Source organism: Ochotona princeps, chromosome 6 (assembly GCF_030435755.1).
Source record: "Ochotona princeps isolate mOchPri1 chromosome 6, mOchPri1.hap1, whole genome shotgun sequence".
NCBI classification, from domain to species: Eukaryota; Metazoa; Chordata; class Mammalia; order Lagomorpha; family Ochotonidae; genus Ochotona; species Ochotona princeps.
The window spans coordinates 36,715,921-36,734,742 of NC_080837.1; the positions used below are offsets into that span (position 1 = coordinate 36,715,921).

Below are 18,822 nucleotides of genomic sequence, written 5' to 3' on the forward strand. Positions count from 1 at the left end.
AATAAAGGAAGCTATAACACTTTAAAAGAACTGAAAAGTAATCTGCTGTTAAAAGCTTCATTTTGAAAACACAAATACAGTTAACAGCTTGGAAAACACTATTATTGGCACTAACACATGCATAATCCCCCATAAATGATCACCTGGGTGGAGGACGATCTGTATTCTAGTCCCTCCCTCCAAGTGGATGAATGCAGCTGCAAACCAAATGTATTTGGAGACTTAAGACATGTATTTCAGGCTTTTCACTTAACCCTAAAGTCCTCAAGTAACACTTCACACTATCACAGTCTCTGTCTCTGTAATCAGGACTTCACACCAGAAAAACCCCACTATCTGAAGAGAATGTGACTGACAAAACTCACCACAACATTTCAGGGAGATGCCTGAGAAGGACCATGGCAAAGTTGACAACAGCAACTGTCACATAATGAGGGCAAAGCATTGTTTCCAGTCTTTTATCTTACTGAACCTTTTTCTATTACTGTTTATCTGCTGCCAAAAAAACTACAGAACACTTCATACGTCATCCTTGTGCAGGGGTCATGCTAATCTCTGCATTGTTCCAATTTGGGCTTATGCGCTGCTGAAGCAAACACATCTTACTCATTCTTAACGGTAAATATTAGTGTCCTGATGATACTGATAACAAAAAGTAGTAAGAATCCAAGTAACTCGTACACGAAAAGCGCCAAGAACCAGGAAAAACCTCTATACAGAGGAAACAGAAAAGACTGGTTCAATCAATCAACAAGCAGACCTTAAAAACACTGGAAGTTGGCTTGGCGGCGTGGCCTAGTGGCTAAGGTCCTCGCCTTGATCCCATATGGCCACTGGTTCTAATCCCGGCAGCTCTACTTCCTCTCTGTCTCTCCTCCTCTCAGTATATCTGACTTTGTAATAAAAATAAAATAAATCTTTAAAAAAAAAAAAAAAAAAAACACTGGAAGTTAGATGCAAGACATTGAAAAATTCTGACAGAAAAGTATTTCCAATCTAGAGTTTACCATAGGCTCTTCACAGATGGCATCGGTGGTGGGCCAAGGACCAGGTTATTACTAGACCTGATATCTGTGTGTTTAAATAGTTTCACTGAAACACAGCCTATCCATTCATTTATACATTGTCTGTGGCTGCTTTTGCAATGCACAACAGCTTAAGTTAGGAAAACCTCCCTGTTGCTCATAAAGCGTGACTTTTCAAGGAAAAGTTTGCCAGCCCTTGGTCCATGAACACAAGAGCCAGCGACAAACTATGACAAAGAACCTAGATATAAAGCTTTGGAAACTTAGAATAAAATTACAACAGTACTTCTGATGGAGGAACCTGGCCGATTCCTCTGGCAGGACACAGTGCCTACAGGTGAGTGCAAGAGCCACAATAAGGAGCAGCCCAGACTAGGCCAAGGAAAGGTACCCACCGGCATACATTTGGCATAGGTCGGGGGCAGACCAGGCTGAACCAGTTCACATCACCCACTGGCGAATTCAAGCACCAGAACAGAGTGTGGGTCGGGCCAGGTTCAGCCACAACACACAACAGTGCACATTACAACAGAGATTGGATGCCTGCTGGGCTGGACTAGGCTGTAACCCTCACCAGCATCAGCTGGTATTGGGGGTGGGTCAGGCCAGGCCAGGCCAGGCTACAACACCCACTGGCAAATGCCAAGGTGAAGAGGGCCGTACCAGATTGGGCTGCAGTGCCCAAAAGGGCACACATGAGAACTAGGATGGAGGGCTCCCCTGCTGGACAGCCACTCCCACTGGAGAGCGTGAGCTGGGATGGGGGCCGACCAGACCAGGCAGGGTTACAACACCTGTGGGCCTCATGTGAGCCAGATCAGGGAAAAGCCAGGCTGGGCTGACTGTTCCTACTGGTGCAAGCATAAATTAAGAGTGAGAGTTAGTTGGGCTTTGCTGCAGCATCAGCTGGCAGATGCTGGCACCAGTGGCTAATTCTGTCAAGTTAAACTGCAGAACCACCTGGAGAGTGTGTGTTCCGGGAGTCAGAGTGGCCCAGTAGGGAAATAGAGGGTACTTCCCTCTTGAGTTTTCACTCCCATTGGAGAGCATGAAAACCAGGACAGGGGCAGGGGCAGGGGCAGCTACACAGAATGGGACCCGCCAGTATGTGTGTGGGTTGGATAGTGGGGCCGGTTGGGTTGAATTAGGCTTCAATGTCCATTGACATGTATGAGGGCTGAATGGGATGTGGGACAGACTAGACCAGTCTGCTGTACATACTGGCAAGCATGGGAACCAGGGTAGGGGGCAGGCCTGCTAGAAGTTATGGGGAGTCACTCCAACTAGGCTGCAGCTCCCAATGGTTTGTGTGAGGGGCGAGTGTGTGCTGGGCAGAATCAGGCTGGACTGCAACACCCATTTGTTCATATGGAAGACAGGGCTAGAAACAGAACTGAGCCAGCAATTGCAACCACCAGTATATGCATAAACTGACTGGGGCGACGGACTGTGTCAGACCCTGAACTGTCATGCACACACAAGAATCTGGTCTGGGATCACCTCAGACAAAGTTTCTTTGGGGATCTCCCCAATCGAACTGCTGAACTCAGAACCCCAACCATAAAGAGAAGTGCAGGTTCCGTGGTCTGCCAAGGAGTGCCAGAGCCGAGCCTCCTCAGGGGCTCAGACGGAGCAGTGGACAGCATAATCAGATGCACATGGAGGATATGGCAGTCTATTGGAACCCACAGAAGACACCTGGCACCACAACAGAGAACAGAACTAATCAATCAATTACCCCAGCCATATGTTGGCAGTGAATAACTGGGCAGAAACTACAAGGTGAACTATGTCAGCCAGTGGATTCTGCAGCGACTTCATCGTGTTTGGAATGGTGAGACTGACAGCAATTCAGGACCGTTGAACTATGAAAACCACTTGAGCAGGACCCTCGGAGCATGCCCCACATCAGGGACCTGGGATGGGCGGGAGGCTAGGCTTCTCCCTTTGTCTCTCCCCTTACCCTAGATACAGAAAAAAAGTAATAATAACATAGAAACTGTGGTCTTACCCACTATCCTGTAGCCCTTGACCCTTTGTGCCCCAATCAACTATGTAAAAATTATCAAAATAATTACGAAAAATTACAACAGTGCATCTTCCAAGAAAAACCAGTTTCCTGATACTTTTTTTTAAAGATTTATTTACTGATTTTTTATTACAAAGTCAGATATACAGAGAGGAGGAGAGACAGAGAGGAAGATCTTCCATCCGATGATTCACTCCCCAAGTGACCGCAACGGCCAGTGCTGTGCCGATCGGGAGCCAGGAGCCAGAAACCTCCTCCAGATCTCCCACACGCGTGCAGGGTCCCAGTGCTCTGGGCCATCCTCGACTGCTTTCCCAGGTCACAAGCAGAGGGCTAGATGGGAAGTGGAGCTGCCGGGATTAGAACCGGCACCCATATGGGATCCTGGTGCATTCAAGGCAAGGACTTTAGCCACTAGGCCATGCCGCCGGGCCCTCCTTATAGTTTTTGAAGACAGAGCCAAGAAATAAATTTCTGATATATATATATATATATATATATATTTTTTTTTTTTTTTTAAGATTTATTTACTTGCTTACTGGAAAGGCAGGGCTACGGAGAGACAGAGAGTTCCACACAGAGGGAGAGACAGAGAGCTGTTTCGTCTGTTGGTTCACTCCACAAATGGCCACAATGGCCAGAAGTGGGCAGGTTCACGCCATGAGCTTCATCCACACATGGGTGCAGGAACTCAAATCTTTGGGCCACACTCTGCTGCTTTTCCAGACCATTAACAGAGTGCTGGACCAAAGTGAAGCAGTGTGACTCCAACAGTACCAATATGGGATGCCAGCACTGCAGGTATTGACTTTATCCAATACCCCAAAGCACCAGCCCCCTAGTTTCAGATTCTAAAACAGTATTAAATGAATCCTCTTCTGAGTTATGAATTCTGAGACCCAGATGAAGCTGCTGGCTCCTAGCTTTACATCAGCTCAGCTTCAGCTGTTGCAGCCATTTGGGAGTGAACTAATGGATGGAAAACCACTGTCTCTGTGTCTCTCACCTACTGTACACTGTCTTTCAAATAAAAATAAATGTTTTCTTTTTATTTTTTTTATGGGAAAGGTAGATATACAGAGAGGAGGAGAGACAGAGGAACATCTTTGATTCGCTGATTCACTCCCTTTCAGTTCCCTGATTATGGCCTGGGAAAGCAGTCGAGGACAGCCCAGAGCTTTGGGACCCTGCACCCACATGGGAGACCTGGAATAGGCTCCTGGCTTCAGATCAGCTGAGTTCTGGCCGTTGTGGCCAGTTGGGGAGTGAATCAGCAAACAGAAGATCCTCCTCTCTGTCTCTAGTCTCTGTATATCTGACTTTCCAATAAAAATAAACAATAAATCTAAAAAAAAAAAATCTTTAGGGACCAGTGCTACACTGTAACTGGCTAAGCTACGGCTGGCAAAATCAGAATCCCTTATGGGAACCAGTTGGGGATCTGGCTGCTCTATTTCCAATCCAGCTCCTTAGGGAAACAAGGGAAGATGACCTAAGTATTTGAGTCCCTGCAGCCACATGGAAACCCAGACAAAGCTTGTGACTTTTATCTGGCCCAACCCTGGCTCTTATGGTCCTAGAGCAAGTGAACCAGTGGATGGAAGACCTCTCTCTCTCTTTCCTTCCCTTCCCGCTTCCCCCCTCCTTCACTCTTTATATATCTCTGCCTTTCAAATAAATATTTCAAAACCAATAAGAAACACTTATCCCTTAACTGATCACTGCTTGCCAAGACAAAACTCCTTTCTAATCTTGTTTCACTTCCTCAACTGAACTGCCACGTCCTCCTGAGGAAGGAGGCATGTCTTTTACTTCTTTTTGAAGTTCCAAACAGCAAATGATACAGTGTCCATATATGGCAACTGCTCAATACATGCTTATCACTGAATGACAAAACAACCAGCTCTACATTAAGGCTCTCACACCTACAATTCACATCATTAAGCCTCCCTTCATGCAACAATTTAAAGAACATTCCCAGGGTGAATACTGCTGAATCTACTGAATTTATTACATTAGGCCCATTCCTTCCACACCAAAGAGCTCGAAGTACACGTGGCATGTTAAAATAGAAATCATGACTACTGAGAAGGTGGGTGGCAAAATGCACAAGTGAAGGAAGAATCTTTCATAAAAGCTTGCTTCCAAAGAATAAGCATTATTCAGCCCGAGAAATCACAGCATTCCTAATGGGTCTGAACCAAGACTTCTAACTGACATAATTTCAGTAAATTCAGAAAACTTTGTACCAGCTAAGCTACATCATAATGGAGCTCACTAAAAAAAAAAAAAAAAAAACAAAAACCTTACCATAATAAAAACTCAATTAATGATCCATATAATCATGTTATAAGATCTAGTTTCAAATGTTTACCATATTTAGCCAAAGCAAAACTTCTAAATTTTTTCAGCATTATTAAGCATCTACCACATGCTAAGCACTAGAGAAACAAATGAATAAAAAAGTTAGTCAAAATACCAACTAATTTTGCACTTAGCCACAAATTACAGTGCAAATAATACCCCTGAGGAAATACCACATGGTGAGGCATCCACTTCTATCTGGTGAAAACACCAGAAATTGTACAGAAAATTTAAGGTTGGCACTGAAGGCTGAAAAAGAACTTGAGGCAAAGAGAGAGGGGGGAGAAAAAGTATTCTAGGCACATGGTGGGGATTCATAAAAGAACAGGACATATTAGATATGACAGAAATGATAAAGAATGGAGAGAGGGAGAGAGCCTTAAGATAGCTGAACAGTGGTGGTCCGGTACAGTTAACTATGAAGTCTGGAGTTCACCTTCTCAGAAAATTGAAACAAAGTGGAAATACTCAGGCAGGAAAGTAGCAGAAATCTGAGGATTCAGCTAACAGGAAGAGTCTAGATAAAGTAATCATACCAAAGACATACCACATCATTTAGGCAGGCATTGTTGCACAGTGAGCTAAGCCAGTGCTTAGCATACTGACATCCCATATTAGCGTGCCTGGTTCAAGCCCCAGCTACTTCAGTCCTGACCCAGCTTCCTGCTAATGCGTCTGAGAGGCAGAGGTAGATGGCTCAAGCACTTGAACCACCACTGCCACCCACATGGGAGTCCTGGATGGACTCCAGGCTCCTAGCTTTGACCTGTCCTGGCCCTGACTGTTGTAGAGATTTGGAGAGTGAGCCAGCGGATGAAAGACCTCTGCTGATTGCCTTTTAAATAAAATGGATAACATCTAAAAAAAAAAAAAAAAATCAGCAATGTTACATCTTGTAAACACTGCTCAGTAAAAATTGCGTGCTGATACCAATGTAACAGAAATACTATAATCTACTCCCCCTTCATAACTTTTGTGAAGTCTCAGGACCCTCACTGGCTTTCCGCTCCATGTTTTTTGTTGTTGTTGTTTAGATTTTTAATTTATTTTTATTGGAAAGTCAGATATACAGAGGAGGATAGACAGAGAGGAAGATCTTCCATCCATTGATTCACTCTCTAAGTGGCCGCAAGGGCCAGAGCTCAGCTGTTCTGAAGCCAAGAGCCTCTTCCAGGTCTCCCATGTGGGTGTAGGCTTTGAGCCGTCCTTGACTGCCTTCCCAGTCAACAGGCAGAGAGCTGGATGGGAAGCGGGGCCACTGAAATTAGAACCAGTTCCCATATGAGATCCTGGTGCATGCAAGCCAAGGACTTAAGTCACTAGGCTATTGCACAACTGTTTTAAAAACAAGGAGATAGGGGCCCGGCGGCGTGGCCTAGCGGCTAAAGTCCTCTTCTTGAACGCCCCAGGATCCCATATGGGCGCCTGTTCTAATCCCGGCAGCTCCACTTCCCATCCAGCTCCCTGCTTGTGGCCTGGGAAGGCAGTCGAAGACAGCCCAATGCACTGGGATACTGCACCTACGTGGGAGACCCGGAAGAGGTTCCTGGTTCCCGGCTTCGGATCGGCATAGCATCGGCCCGTTGCGGCTCACTTGGGGAGTGAATCATCGGATGGAGGATCTTCCTCTCTGTCTCTCCTCCTCTCTCTGTATATCTGACTTTGTAATTAAAATAAATAAATCTTAAAAAAAAAAAAAAACAAGGAGAGAGGGCCAAGCTTCCCATCCAGAGGACCCTACACCCTCGTGGGAGACCCAGAAGAGTCTCTGGGCTCCTGGCTTCAGATCAGCTCAGTTCAGCTCCAGCTGTTGTGGCCACTTGGGGAGTGAATCAGTGGAGGGAATATCTTTCACTCTGTCTCTCTTCCTCTCTATATATCTGACTTTCCAATAAAAATAAATAAATCTTCTTTAAAAAAGTATCTATATAAGGATAGCCTCCCCAATGTTCATATTCAGTTGATTGTGTCAAAAAACTCAACCTCTGGAATCAACCTTGTGGCACCTTGCAGCCAGCAGGGCTGACATCCCACATGGGCCAGCTTCCTGCTATGCACCTGGGAAACCTGGGCCCCTGCCACTCACATGGGAGACCCAGGATGGCATTCTAGGCTCTTAACTTTGACCTGTCCCAGCTCCAGTCATTACAGCCATTTGGAGAGTAAACCAGTGCATGAAGACCTATCTCTGTTTCGTTTCCCTTTCTGTCTGTCTGTAACTTTCTTTTCAAATAAATCAATCTTAAAAATGAACTCCTTATGCAAGCATATCGAGTACCCATCTCAAGTTCAAAATCCAAACTAAAATTGAAATGTCAATGAAGTAGTCACAGGATGTGGTTAAGAACTTGCATTTTTTTAAACATATTAGTTACTCAATATCATGTCAATTAATTCCATAATGTTGTAAATTGTTGTTGATGTGATGTTGTGGCTTTAAATTGATCGGGATGATATTCTGCCAGCTCTGCCTTCAGACCAGACATGGTCTCCCCAAGAAACCACTGAATTTACCTGGACAATAAGATGCTCTACTCTATGCTTGGTACACACTTGCAATGAAACAATCTTGACTGAATCTGAAATATAATACAGCAACAAGGTGGAGGAATCCACCATGGGGGGAAGGTACAGGGAGGGGTTGGGGGAAATCCCAGAGCCTATGAAACTGTGTCACATAATGCAATGTAATTAATAATAATATATATATATATATATATATAATAATATATATATATATATATTTATTATATATACAAATAAATTAATTAATTGTTAAATAGTTCAACATCCAACTAAACTCCCCATCTAAACACTCCTTCCAGTTTTCCATCTCTATAAATGGAACCACTTGCTCAACCTAAATTCTTGGAGTCATCTTTTTTTTCCTTTTTTTAATCTTTAAGACATATTTATTGGGGCCCGGTGGCGTGGCCTAGAGGCTAAAGTCCTCTTCTTGAACGCACTGGGATCCCATATGGGTGCCGGTTCTAATCCCGGCAGCTCCACTTCCCATCCAGCTCCCTGCTTGTGGCCTGGGAAAGCAGTCCAGGACAGCCCAGAGCACTGGGACCCTGCACGCACGTGGGAGACCTGGAAGAGGTTCCTGGTCCCCAGCTTCGGATCGGCACAGCACCGGCCATTGCAGTCACTTGGGGAGTGAATCATCGGACGGAAGATCTTCCTCTCTCTCTCTCCTCCTCTCTGTTTATCTGACTTTGTAATAAAAATAAATAAATCTTAAAAAAAAAGACATATTTATTTATTTGAAAGGTAGACAGAGAAGGAGGGACAGTGAGAAAAAAATCTTCGATGTACTGGTTCATACCCAAATGACCACAACAGTGAGGCCTATGACAGGCCAAACGAGGAGCTAGGAGCTCCATCCTGATCTGCCACATGGAAGACAGGAGCCCAACTACTTGGGCAATCTTCTGCTTTCCCTGGCACTTCAGCAAGAAACTGAATCCAGAGCAGTGGAGCCAGGGAAAGGAGTGGCATTATGACACAGCTGCTTAAGGCACGGATTCAACACCTACCTGCTTCTCTTTTGAACCAGCTCATTGCTAAAGTGCTTGGAAAAGCAGCAGATTTGGGTCACCCAAGGGTGAGACCCAGACGAAGATCCACAATCCTAGCATCAGTCTGACCAGCCATCAGGGAGTGAATCAGCAGATGAGGATCATCTTCTAACGCTACCACTCTGCTTTTCACATAAATAATTCAGAAGTGGCAGCAACAGAGCAACTGGGACTCAAACTGGCACTCTAACATGGAATATCAGTTTTGTACTGCACCGCAGTGCCAACCTCATGGAATCATCTTTGATTCCTCCTCTTACCTCTCACAGCTAATCCATCAGCAAATCTATAGGTTGCATATTCAGTCACCTCTCACTGCCTCCTTCACTTGATTGAAAACGCTGTATTCCATGTCAGACCATTCCACGACTTCTCAAGTCAACACACTAAGATTTACCTACTACTGCAGTAAAAGACAGACTTAAAACACAAATGAAGGGGAGACCAGAGCAATGGCTCCATTGCCTAATCCTCCACCTTGCAAGCAACGGCAACCCATATGGGCACCGGTTCTAATCCCTGCAACTCCACTTCCCAGCCTGCTTGTAGCCTGGGAAAGCAGTCGAGGACAGCCCAAAGCCTTGGAACTCTGCACCCATGTGGGAGACCTGGAAGAGACTCCTGGCTCCTGGCTTTGGATCAGCGCAACTCTGTCCACTGCAGTCACCTGGGGAGTGAATCATCGGACGGAAGATCTTCCTCTCTGTCTCTCCTCCTCTCTGTATATCTGACTTTGTGATAAAAATAATCTTCAAATAAACCTTTAAAAAATAAAATACGAGGCCCGGCAGCGTGGCCTAGCGGCTAAAGTCCTCGCCTTGAAAGCCCCGGGATCCCATATGGGCGCCGGTTCTAATCCCAGCAGCTCCACTTCCCATCCAGCTCCCTGCTTGTGGCCTGGGAGAGTGGTTGAGGACGGCCCAATGCATTGGGACCCTGCACCCGCGTGGGAGACCCGGAAGAGGTTCCAGGTTCCCAGCATCGGATCAGCGCGCATCGGCCCGTTGCGGCTCACTTGGGGAGTGAATCATCGGACGGAAGATCTTCCTCTCTATCTCTCCTCCTCTGTGTATATCTGGCTGTAATAAAATGAATAAATCCTTAAAAATAAATAAATAAATAAATAAATAAATAAATAAATAAATAATAAAATACAGACTAGAATATTACTTAATACACAAAACTGCACAATGGATTCTGTCACAGTGAGAATAAAGTCTAAAATTCTTGTGATCAACAGGCTCTATAGTCTGAGCCCTGTCAGCTTTCCAATCTCATCTTCTCCCATCATTTACCACCACTACTGCCACCACCAATATCCCAACACATATAAAACACCGGCACACTACCCTTCATGCACCTCTTTGAATATGCTAACCTGAGACTCACCACAGTCTGTTTTAGGACCCCTACTGCTTGAAACATTCACTACTTTGGCAGGGGCCACTGCTGATCACTCTGCTCTCTGCCAATGTTACTGTGGAAAAGCCTTATCTGGCCACCCTGCTAAAAGAACCACCAATCCCATCACCACCATTTTTTTTAAGACTTATTTATTTTACTTGAAAGAGTCATACAGAAGGAAGGCAAAAGTTAGAGAGATCCTTCTATCTGCTGGTTCACTCCCCAGACAGCTGCAATAACTGTAGCTGGACCAGTCCAAAGTCAGAAGGTCTTTCTGGGTGCACCTTGGGCCGTCTGCTGCTGCTTTTCTAGGCCATAGCAGGGAACCGGATCAGAATTTAAACAGAAGGGACTAGAACTGACATCCATGTAGGATGCCAGTGCTGCAGGCAGAGGATTAGTTTGTGACACTACTGTGCCAATCATTCTATTTTCTTCATAGCACTTTGACAATATCTGAAATACTATTAGCTCACTATCTATGCACTAATATATAAATTCCAGAGGAGGTGGGGCTTTATTTTGATCATAGTTCAATCCCTAACACCTGGCACAACACCTGCCATACAACGTGACTCACTCATGGTGTCCAATGAATGGATTCACCTAATTGCCCTCAACTATCCTATTTATGTTTTCTTCCTATTTTGTATAATTAAATAATCCTTTCCAATCTTTTGATTTAGATCCAATTTTTGATTACCAGAATTGTCTTTCTAGAACAGAATTCTAACAGACTATTTAAACATAAAGCTTTCCAGTTGTACTGCCTTTAGTTCCTTCCTATAATTAGTTTTCAGCCACTCTGTTAGTGATTTTTTACTATAATTTGTATTGTTCTCTTTCCATACTATGGTTATAAATGGAATGACTACAAATCCCACTGATAAAGAAGGACAGATGTGCGGACTGCAAGGGTCTTCAAAAAGTTCTTCAAATTGTGTTATGATAAAATCATGAAGATTTCAAAGCTTTTACACCAAAATATTTTCTTTTTTTCTTTTTGGACTCACAGAGAAAAGACTATCCAATCAAGTGTTTCATTTCCCAAATGCTTGCTATGACCAGACGGGTCCAGGGTGAGGCCAGTAGCCAGAAATTCAGTGTAGATTTGCTACCTAGGTGGCAGAAACCCAACTACCTGAGCCATCCCCACTGCTTCCCAAGGATCGGCACAGAGCTGGAGCCAGGTAAGTGGGTCCATGCCTTGTGACACAGAATATGGTCAACATGAGTGTCAGTTTGAGTCCCAGTTGCTCTGCTTCTGATCTAGCTTCTTCTTTATGTGCCTCGGAAAGCAGCAGACGAACTAAGTGCTTGAGTCCCTGACATTCACCTAAGAGACCTGAATGGAGTTCCAAGCTATTGGCTTTGGCTTGGAACGGCCCTAGCCGTTGCAGTCAGGTGGAGAGAAAAAAAAAATCAATGATAAAAGATTTCTCTTTCTTTAAAAAACAAATTTTTTTTTTATTGGAAAGTCAGATATACAGACAGGAAGAGAGAGAGACAGAGAGGAAGATCTTCCAGCTGTGGATTCATTCCCCAAGTGACTATAATGACCAGAGCTAAGCTGATCCAAAACCAGGAGCCAGGAGTTTCTCCTGGGTCTTCCACACAAGCACAGGTTCTTAAGGCTTTGGGCCATCCTATACTGGTTTCCCAGGCCACAAGAAGAGAGCTAGATGGGAAGTGGAGCGGCTAGGACACAAACTGGCGCCCATATGGGATGTCGGCACATGCAAAGCAAGGGCGTTAGCCACTAGGTTACTGAACCGGGCCCAAGATCACTCTTTCTGTCTCTACCTCTATATAAGTCTGCCTTTCAAGTAAATCAATTTTTTTTAAATATTTTTATCACAAAGTCAGATACACAGAGAAGAGCAGACACAGAGAGGAAGATCTTCCATCTGATGACTCCCTCCCCAAGCAGCTGCAACGACTGAAGCTGAGCCGATTCAAAGCCAGGAGCCAGGAGCTTCTTCCAGGTCTCCCATGTGGGTGCAGGGACCCAAAGTTTTGGGTTGTCCTTGACTGCCGTCTCAGGCCACATGCAGGGAGCTGGCTGGGAAGTGGAGCTGCCGGGATTAGAACCGGTGTCTGTATGGGATCCCACAAAGCACTTTAGCTGCTAGACTACCTTGCTAGGTTCAATTTCAAAAAAAAAGTAAGATTTTGGCTGACACTGTAGCATAGCAGGTAAAGCTGCCAAGAAACTGGATACCCTATGGGCACTGGTTCAAGTCCCAATAGTACCACTTCCAATCCAGCCCCCTGTTAATGACCTGGGAAAGCAATGGAGGATGGCGTAAGGACTTGGGCCACTGCAGCCACATGGGAAACCCAGAAGAAGCTCCTGGCTTTGGATCAGCTCAGCTCTGGCCATTGTGGCCATCTAGAGAAATGGACAAATGTGGCCATGTCTCTCTGTGTAAACTTGCCTTTCCAATAAAAATAAATCTTTTTTTTTTTTTTAACTGAAAGGCAGAGTTACAAGAAGGAAAGACAGAGATAGATCAATCTTCATCTGCTAATTTTATCTCCAAATGATTACAATGGCCAGTCTGGGCCAGACAGATCTAGGAGACTTAGAAGTACATCTGATATATGTGGGTATGGACGAGCCGTGGCTGGGCTGAAACTCTCAACAGCAGGAACCAGAATGGGTTGAAGAGCGGTGCTGGCCGAAGGACCTGCTGGTATGTGTGAAGCCTGACACCAGGAAGGGGTCGGATGGAGGAATTTGAACAGTTCCTCTGACAGGACACTGACCCTACAAATAAACGCAGGAAGCATGGAGGTAAACAACCCAGAAGAGGCTTTGGAAAGTGACCCACTGGCATACATTTGGCTCGGGTTGGGGGCAGACCAGGCTGAGTCAGTTCACATCATCCACTGGCAAGTCCAAGCGCTGGAACTGTGTGGGGGCCTAGCCAGGTTTGGTTGCGATAAAAAAAACAATACAAAACACAAAATGCCAAGGCAAAATGGCCTGTGCCGGTAGGGAATGCAGCACCCAACCAGCACACCTCCCACTGGTTTAGGTGAGGGATTAGTGTGTGTTGGGCAGAGCCGGGGAGAGCTGCAATACTCATTGGTTCCAATGGAGGTCGGGGCTCAGAATAGATCCAACCCAGGGGTTACAACCACCAGCTGATCGGAGTGATGGACTGTGGCGGGCACTGTGCTTACTAGTAGTACATGTAGCAGCCTGGACTGGGAACACCTCGAAGTTTTTTTGGGGATTCCCCTGAACAAAATGGAGGAATCAAAACATTAACCAAGAAAAGATGGAAGATGGAGTAGATCAATCAACCACCTCAGCTATATGCTTGCAGCGGAAAACTGGACAAGGGGAAACTCTAAGATAGACTATGTCAATCAGTGGACTCTGCACCAGCCTCATCGTACCTGGACTGTTGCTGATGATATGTTGGAGCTTCTAATTGACAAAGGTGACGCTCTGCTGGCTCTGCCTTCATGCCTGAGAGGGCCTCCCTAAGAGGCCGTTGAACTTGACTGGACAGTGGGATGCTAGACTCTGTATGGTGTGAGCTTGTAATTAGGGAATCCCAACGGAACCTGAGCTGTGGTTATACATCATGGTGAAGGAATTCACCATGGGGGAAGGGTTTGGGGTGAAGGGGGGAGAATCCCAGTACCTATGAAATTGTGTCATGTAATACAATGTAATTAATGAATTAAAAAAAAAAAGTACATCTGAGTTTCCCACATACAGGACAGAAGTCCAATTACTTGGGCCATCCTCTGTTCCCTCCTCAGGTGCATTAGCAGGGAACTGGATCAGAAATGGCACAGCTGAGACTCAAACTGGTGTTTATATAGGATACTGCCATAGCAGACAGCAACTTAATTTGCTGTGCACAACACCGGCTCCCTACAAATAGGTTTTTAATACTTTAGTAAGCATAGCCAAATGCTTTCCAGAAAATTACAAGTATACCGACAGCAGGGTATGAAAGTGCAAATGTTCCAACTCCAATGTCAGATACTTTTTTGTTGTCATTTCATTATACCATTGGCAATCTGCTAGACTTTGGAGGGGAGGCTGTTTTGAACTGTAATTGAAAACAACAAAATTTCTTATTTTAATTGACTATTTTTGTGTACAATTAGCTAGTCATGTCTTTTGCCCATCTATTAGAGTTGTCTGGGCCTAACACATGGTTTATTTTTTTCCCCATAACTTTGGCTTTGTTCATCACTGGATCTCTGAAACCTAAAAAAAAAAAAAAAAAAAAAAAAAAAAAAAAAAAAGCTAGCACATAGTAAATCATGTGTGTTGAAAGAAAACTGAATATATACATTTCTTTAAACTTTACATTTCTGCTAAAAACCATTTGATACAACTCTACTCATCTTTGCTTTTATAGGTTCTGCTTTTGCAATAATCCCCAGAAAACCTATCTCAAGTGGAAAAATTGCTTGCCCAGTTTTTCCAAAGTAGTTGATTCATTTCATTTCATTTATCTTTAAGTAACTCACCCAGATATTATTTAAATGTTAAGGTAAAGATCCTATCTTTTGGTTTGTGGTTTTTTGTTTTGCTTTGTCTTCAAATATTTTAACCAGTTGTTCGGATATAATTCTAGAACTCTTTTCTAAAAAGAAATGTCATCATTAAAATACTACAAAATAGGGGCCCAGCACTGTGGCCTAACAGCTAAAGTCATCAATTTGAATGTGCTGGAATCCCATATGGGCACCAGTTCTAATCTCAGCAGCTCCACTTCCCCTCCACTTCCCATCCAGCTCCCTGTTTGTGGCCTGGGAAAGCAGTCGAGGACGGCCCAAAGCCTTGGGACCCAGCACCCGTGTGGGAGACCTGGAGGAAATTCCTGGCTCCTGACTTCAGATTGGCACAGCACCAGCCGTTGCCGTCACTTGGGGAGTAAATCATCAGACAGAAGATCTTTCTCTCTGTCTTTCCTCCTCTTTGTATATCTGACTTTACAACAAAAATAAATAAATCTTTTTTAAAATACTACAAAATAACCCTTACACATACATTTCCATATTTATCATCTATCCCACTACTCTATTTCAGGGCTACTACATATCGTTTTGTCACATACTTAGCAAAGAAAGCGTCAAATCAACACTGATTTCACCTCATTTTTCTCTTCCAAAAATCTTCCTACTTTACAGGTAAAAACATTCAACTTTACTATTGTTTATGTACCATTACCCGGCACACAAACTTGAGCAAATTACTCAAATGGTCTACTGCTATCTTCTTCTTTGGCAAAACCCAGACAATAACACTTACTGCCTAAGTTTGTTCTAACCACTAATTATGAGCCATTCAGATACTTAGCATACAAGTCACGTTGCTCAAAATGACAGCTATCTAGTAGTATTATGATTGCTCAATAAAAATTTTTCAGTTTGTGTTCTCATAAAATTTGAAGATAAAGCCAAGTAGTCCACGGAACATAAGCAGTGGCATGGAAAACCTGTCATCTATGCCAACTTCATTTCAGCAGGGCTTTTACCCTCATCCTTGGGACAAAGAACAGCAGAGCCTGGAGCGGAGACCAAGAACCAAGGCTGGGAGGAGGAAGTGTCAAATCTTCACCAACATTGGCCCACCAAGAGAAAAGACGTTTCCAATCAGCCACTCCAGGCCTAGCAATCCCTTCGTTAACAATTTTGGTTCTACCACCTCCAAAGCTAAGCGATTCCTGTCAATTTCTCTCCAGGAAATATACAGGAACACATGGTATTTCCCAAATGAGGCAGTGGGCAGGTGTTAAATTTAAACGGGATTGATCAAGATGCGCAGATTTAGAGGATTAAAAATTACCTCCACCAGGTTTCTCACACCACCAACGAACGACTGGGAGGATGTATTCTTTGTTAGTAATTTGATGATTCATTTTTGTGAGTGGTTACCTGCATGATATTAGGGGGTAGATCCTCAAAGACCATGAGGAACCTTAAAAAATAATCTCCTCTCCACAAGCTTCAAAATGAATGCGAAATTGGGGGTCCACGAGACAACCCGACTACGAACTCAGCCCTCCTCATTCCTCAGCGATCCTCAGCATTCAGCCCTCTTCAGCGCTCCCATCAGCCCGCCTCAGCCCCCCACAGCCCCTCTCAATGCTCCTCAGCAGCCTAAGCCCTCCTCAGCCCTCTTCAGCGCTCCCATCAGCCCGCCTCGGTGCTCCTCAGCCCTCCCTCAGCTCTCCTCAGCCCTCTGCTGACCCCCTCAGTGCCCCTAGCACCCTAAGCCCTCCTCAGCCCTCTTCAGCGCTCCCATCAGCCCGCCTCGGTGCTCCTCATTGCTCCTCAGCCCTCTTCAGCGCTCCCATCAGCCCGCCTCGGTGCTCCTCAGCCCCCCCTCAGCCCCGCCGGCCGCGCGTCGAGGTGGGAGGAGCCACGGCCGCCCTTCGGGCCGCAGCACGTGACGCGCCACCCTCCCCGCCCCGCGTCCCCGCGCCAGCAGCACGCGCTGCCAACCGCGTCATGTGACCTTCACGCGGCCCCAGCGCTACCCCCCTTCACGGCTCGGCGACTCTCCCCAGCAGCCATTTTGCCGAGAACTTGTCGTCTGTGCTCCCGCTGGAGCCGGACGCTGCGCCAAGGCCGTGACCGGATTTTGCAGGCCGCGCCCGCGCTTCGAAAGAACGCCGCGGCCGTCAGAGCTGGGGCGAACCTCACTCTGCACGTCGCACCCCGGCACGCCGGGGAAAACTGTGGGTGCGCCTCGGCCTGCCATTGGCCGTGTAGCCCACGTGACGCTGCAGCCCCCCACCAACGCACCCACACTCACACGCAGGCACCCTCTCTCCCTCCCCCTCCCCGCAGAGGCCGCAGCCGGCCGCTCCACGCCTCGCGCCCTGCACTGCCGCCGGAGCGCGTGGCGAGCCCGGCGCCTGCGCGTACCTGCCGGGGCCGCCGGCCCACGCGCCGTGCCGCTCACGGGTCCGGGAAGCCTCGCGCGGCGGGACCCCCGGCTCGTCATTGGCCGCCAGCTCCGGTCACGTGCCGGCCCCGAGCCCGCCCCCAACCGCTGCTCACCTGGCACCGCGCTCGAAGCGGCTCCCAAAGTCGTTTGCACGCGGAGAGGAGGGAGGAGTCCCAGGCCCTCCTCTACTTGCGCGTCCCAGCGTGGCGTCCGTCAGCGGGGACGGGAGGAATCCGCGAGGGCGGAACGAAGGACGCTCACACCTCCCGGCTGCACTTGGCACACCCCGCCAGGAGCCGGGAGCCCTCTCCCTGGGGCGCTCCCCGCGGCACGCCGGGATACGTCTGGCGCCCCTCGGTGCGGCGGAGCATGCCGGGAAGGCACCTCTCCTCGTTTCCTGGCTCTTACCTCTCGGGCGTTGCTTGCGCGATCCCTGGGTTGTGAGGGAGAAGGTCGGGTGGTTATGGGACAGTAACTGGATAGACCGGGCACTTGCGGTCCGCGCTTCCCCTCCCGCTTGTTTGAGCTATGTGTTCTTGGAGAAATCGCTTACCACCCCACGCTCCCCTTTCTGGAGCTGGCGTTTAGAGTGCATGCTGAGTGAGTTGGTTTATAGTGGAGAAAAAAAAGTACTTACCACAGGTAAACCAGCAAGCAACTTTTCTTGGACAGTGGAAGAGAAGGCTGACCTAAACATGACTTAATACAAGACCTATCAGAGTTTCTCCAGAGACTGGAAACCAGATCTTTCTGGTCACTTTATTGGTGATATTAGCGAAAGGGAAGTAGGAAGGGCACGGAACCAGTTTATCAGTTTCTGGTTTTAGCTATTACCAGTTGTGGTATTTTGGAACAGAATAACTCCACCTGTTAATACTAAGCAAGGTGGTCTTATCAGTCTACTTTATAACTGCTCACAAACTGACATCCCAGCCAAAACCTAATATTCAACGCTCCCTTAAAACAGTTCACACCTTTTGTCCTTAAAACTTCGTTCCTCATCTTGACTGATTCACAGCTGTTTTAAGCTAGATCTTAAAGGAATGATCAAGTTTGAAGAGTGCGATTAATACCATTCAGACTCATAAGAGCTCTTACTTCAAGGTTAGAAACTAAAATGTATTAATGGATTAATTTGGTTACCAAGTCAAAAAAAAAAAAAAACAGTTATGGGCACCCTTTTCTGGATTCAAGGTTCTTAAGCCTTATTAGTTACTGGAAAATTATTTTCTGGGTCCAGCACCTTACAAGTGCTGAGATACCATGTGAACTCCAGTCTGTCCCTGCTGCTCTACTTCCCTTTCAGCTCCCTGCTTGTGGCCTGGGAAAGCAGTCAGAGACTGGCCCAAAGCCTTGGGACCCTGCACCCATGTAGAAGACCTAGAAGAAGTTCCTGGCACCTAACTTTGGATCAACTGTTGTGGCCATTTGGGGAGTGAGCCAACAGATGGTAGATCTTTCTGTCTCTGTCTCTCCTCTCTGGAAATC

At 46.2% G+C, this 18,822-nt stretch overlaps 1 protein-coding gene and 1 pseudogene across 26 annotated transcripts in view; both read right to left on the reverse strand.

Annotated features, from left to right (window-relative positions):
- MGA (MAX dimerization protein MGA) overlaps positions 1-18,040 on the reverse strand; it is a 115,114-nt gene extending 97,074 nt beyond the window's left edge. For 8 of the 26 annotated variants that reach the window (XM_058666023.1, XM_058666032.1, XM_058666028.1 and 5 more), the window contains exon 1: positions 17,313-18,037. In XM_058666023.1, coding sequence (XP_058522006.1) covers positions 17,313-17,391 — 79 coding nt within the window. In that variant the 5' untranslated portion in view covers positions 17,392-18,037. Of the gene's footprint in view, positions 1-17,312 lie in introns of all 26 variants that reach the window. The other 18 variants (XM_058666030.1, XM_058666029.1, XM_058666024.1 and 15 more) reach the window with 6 other exon arrangements.
- Positions 504-599, reverse strand: LOC118759303 (U6 spliceosomal RNA; annotated as a pseudogene).
- Positions 18,041-18,822: the final 782 nt, after the last annotated feature.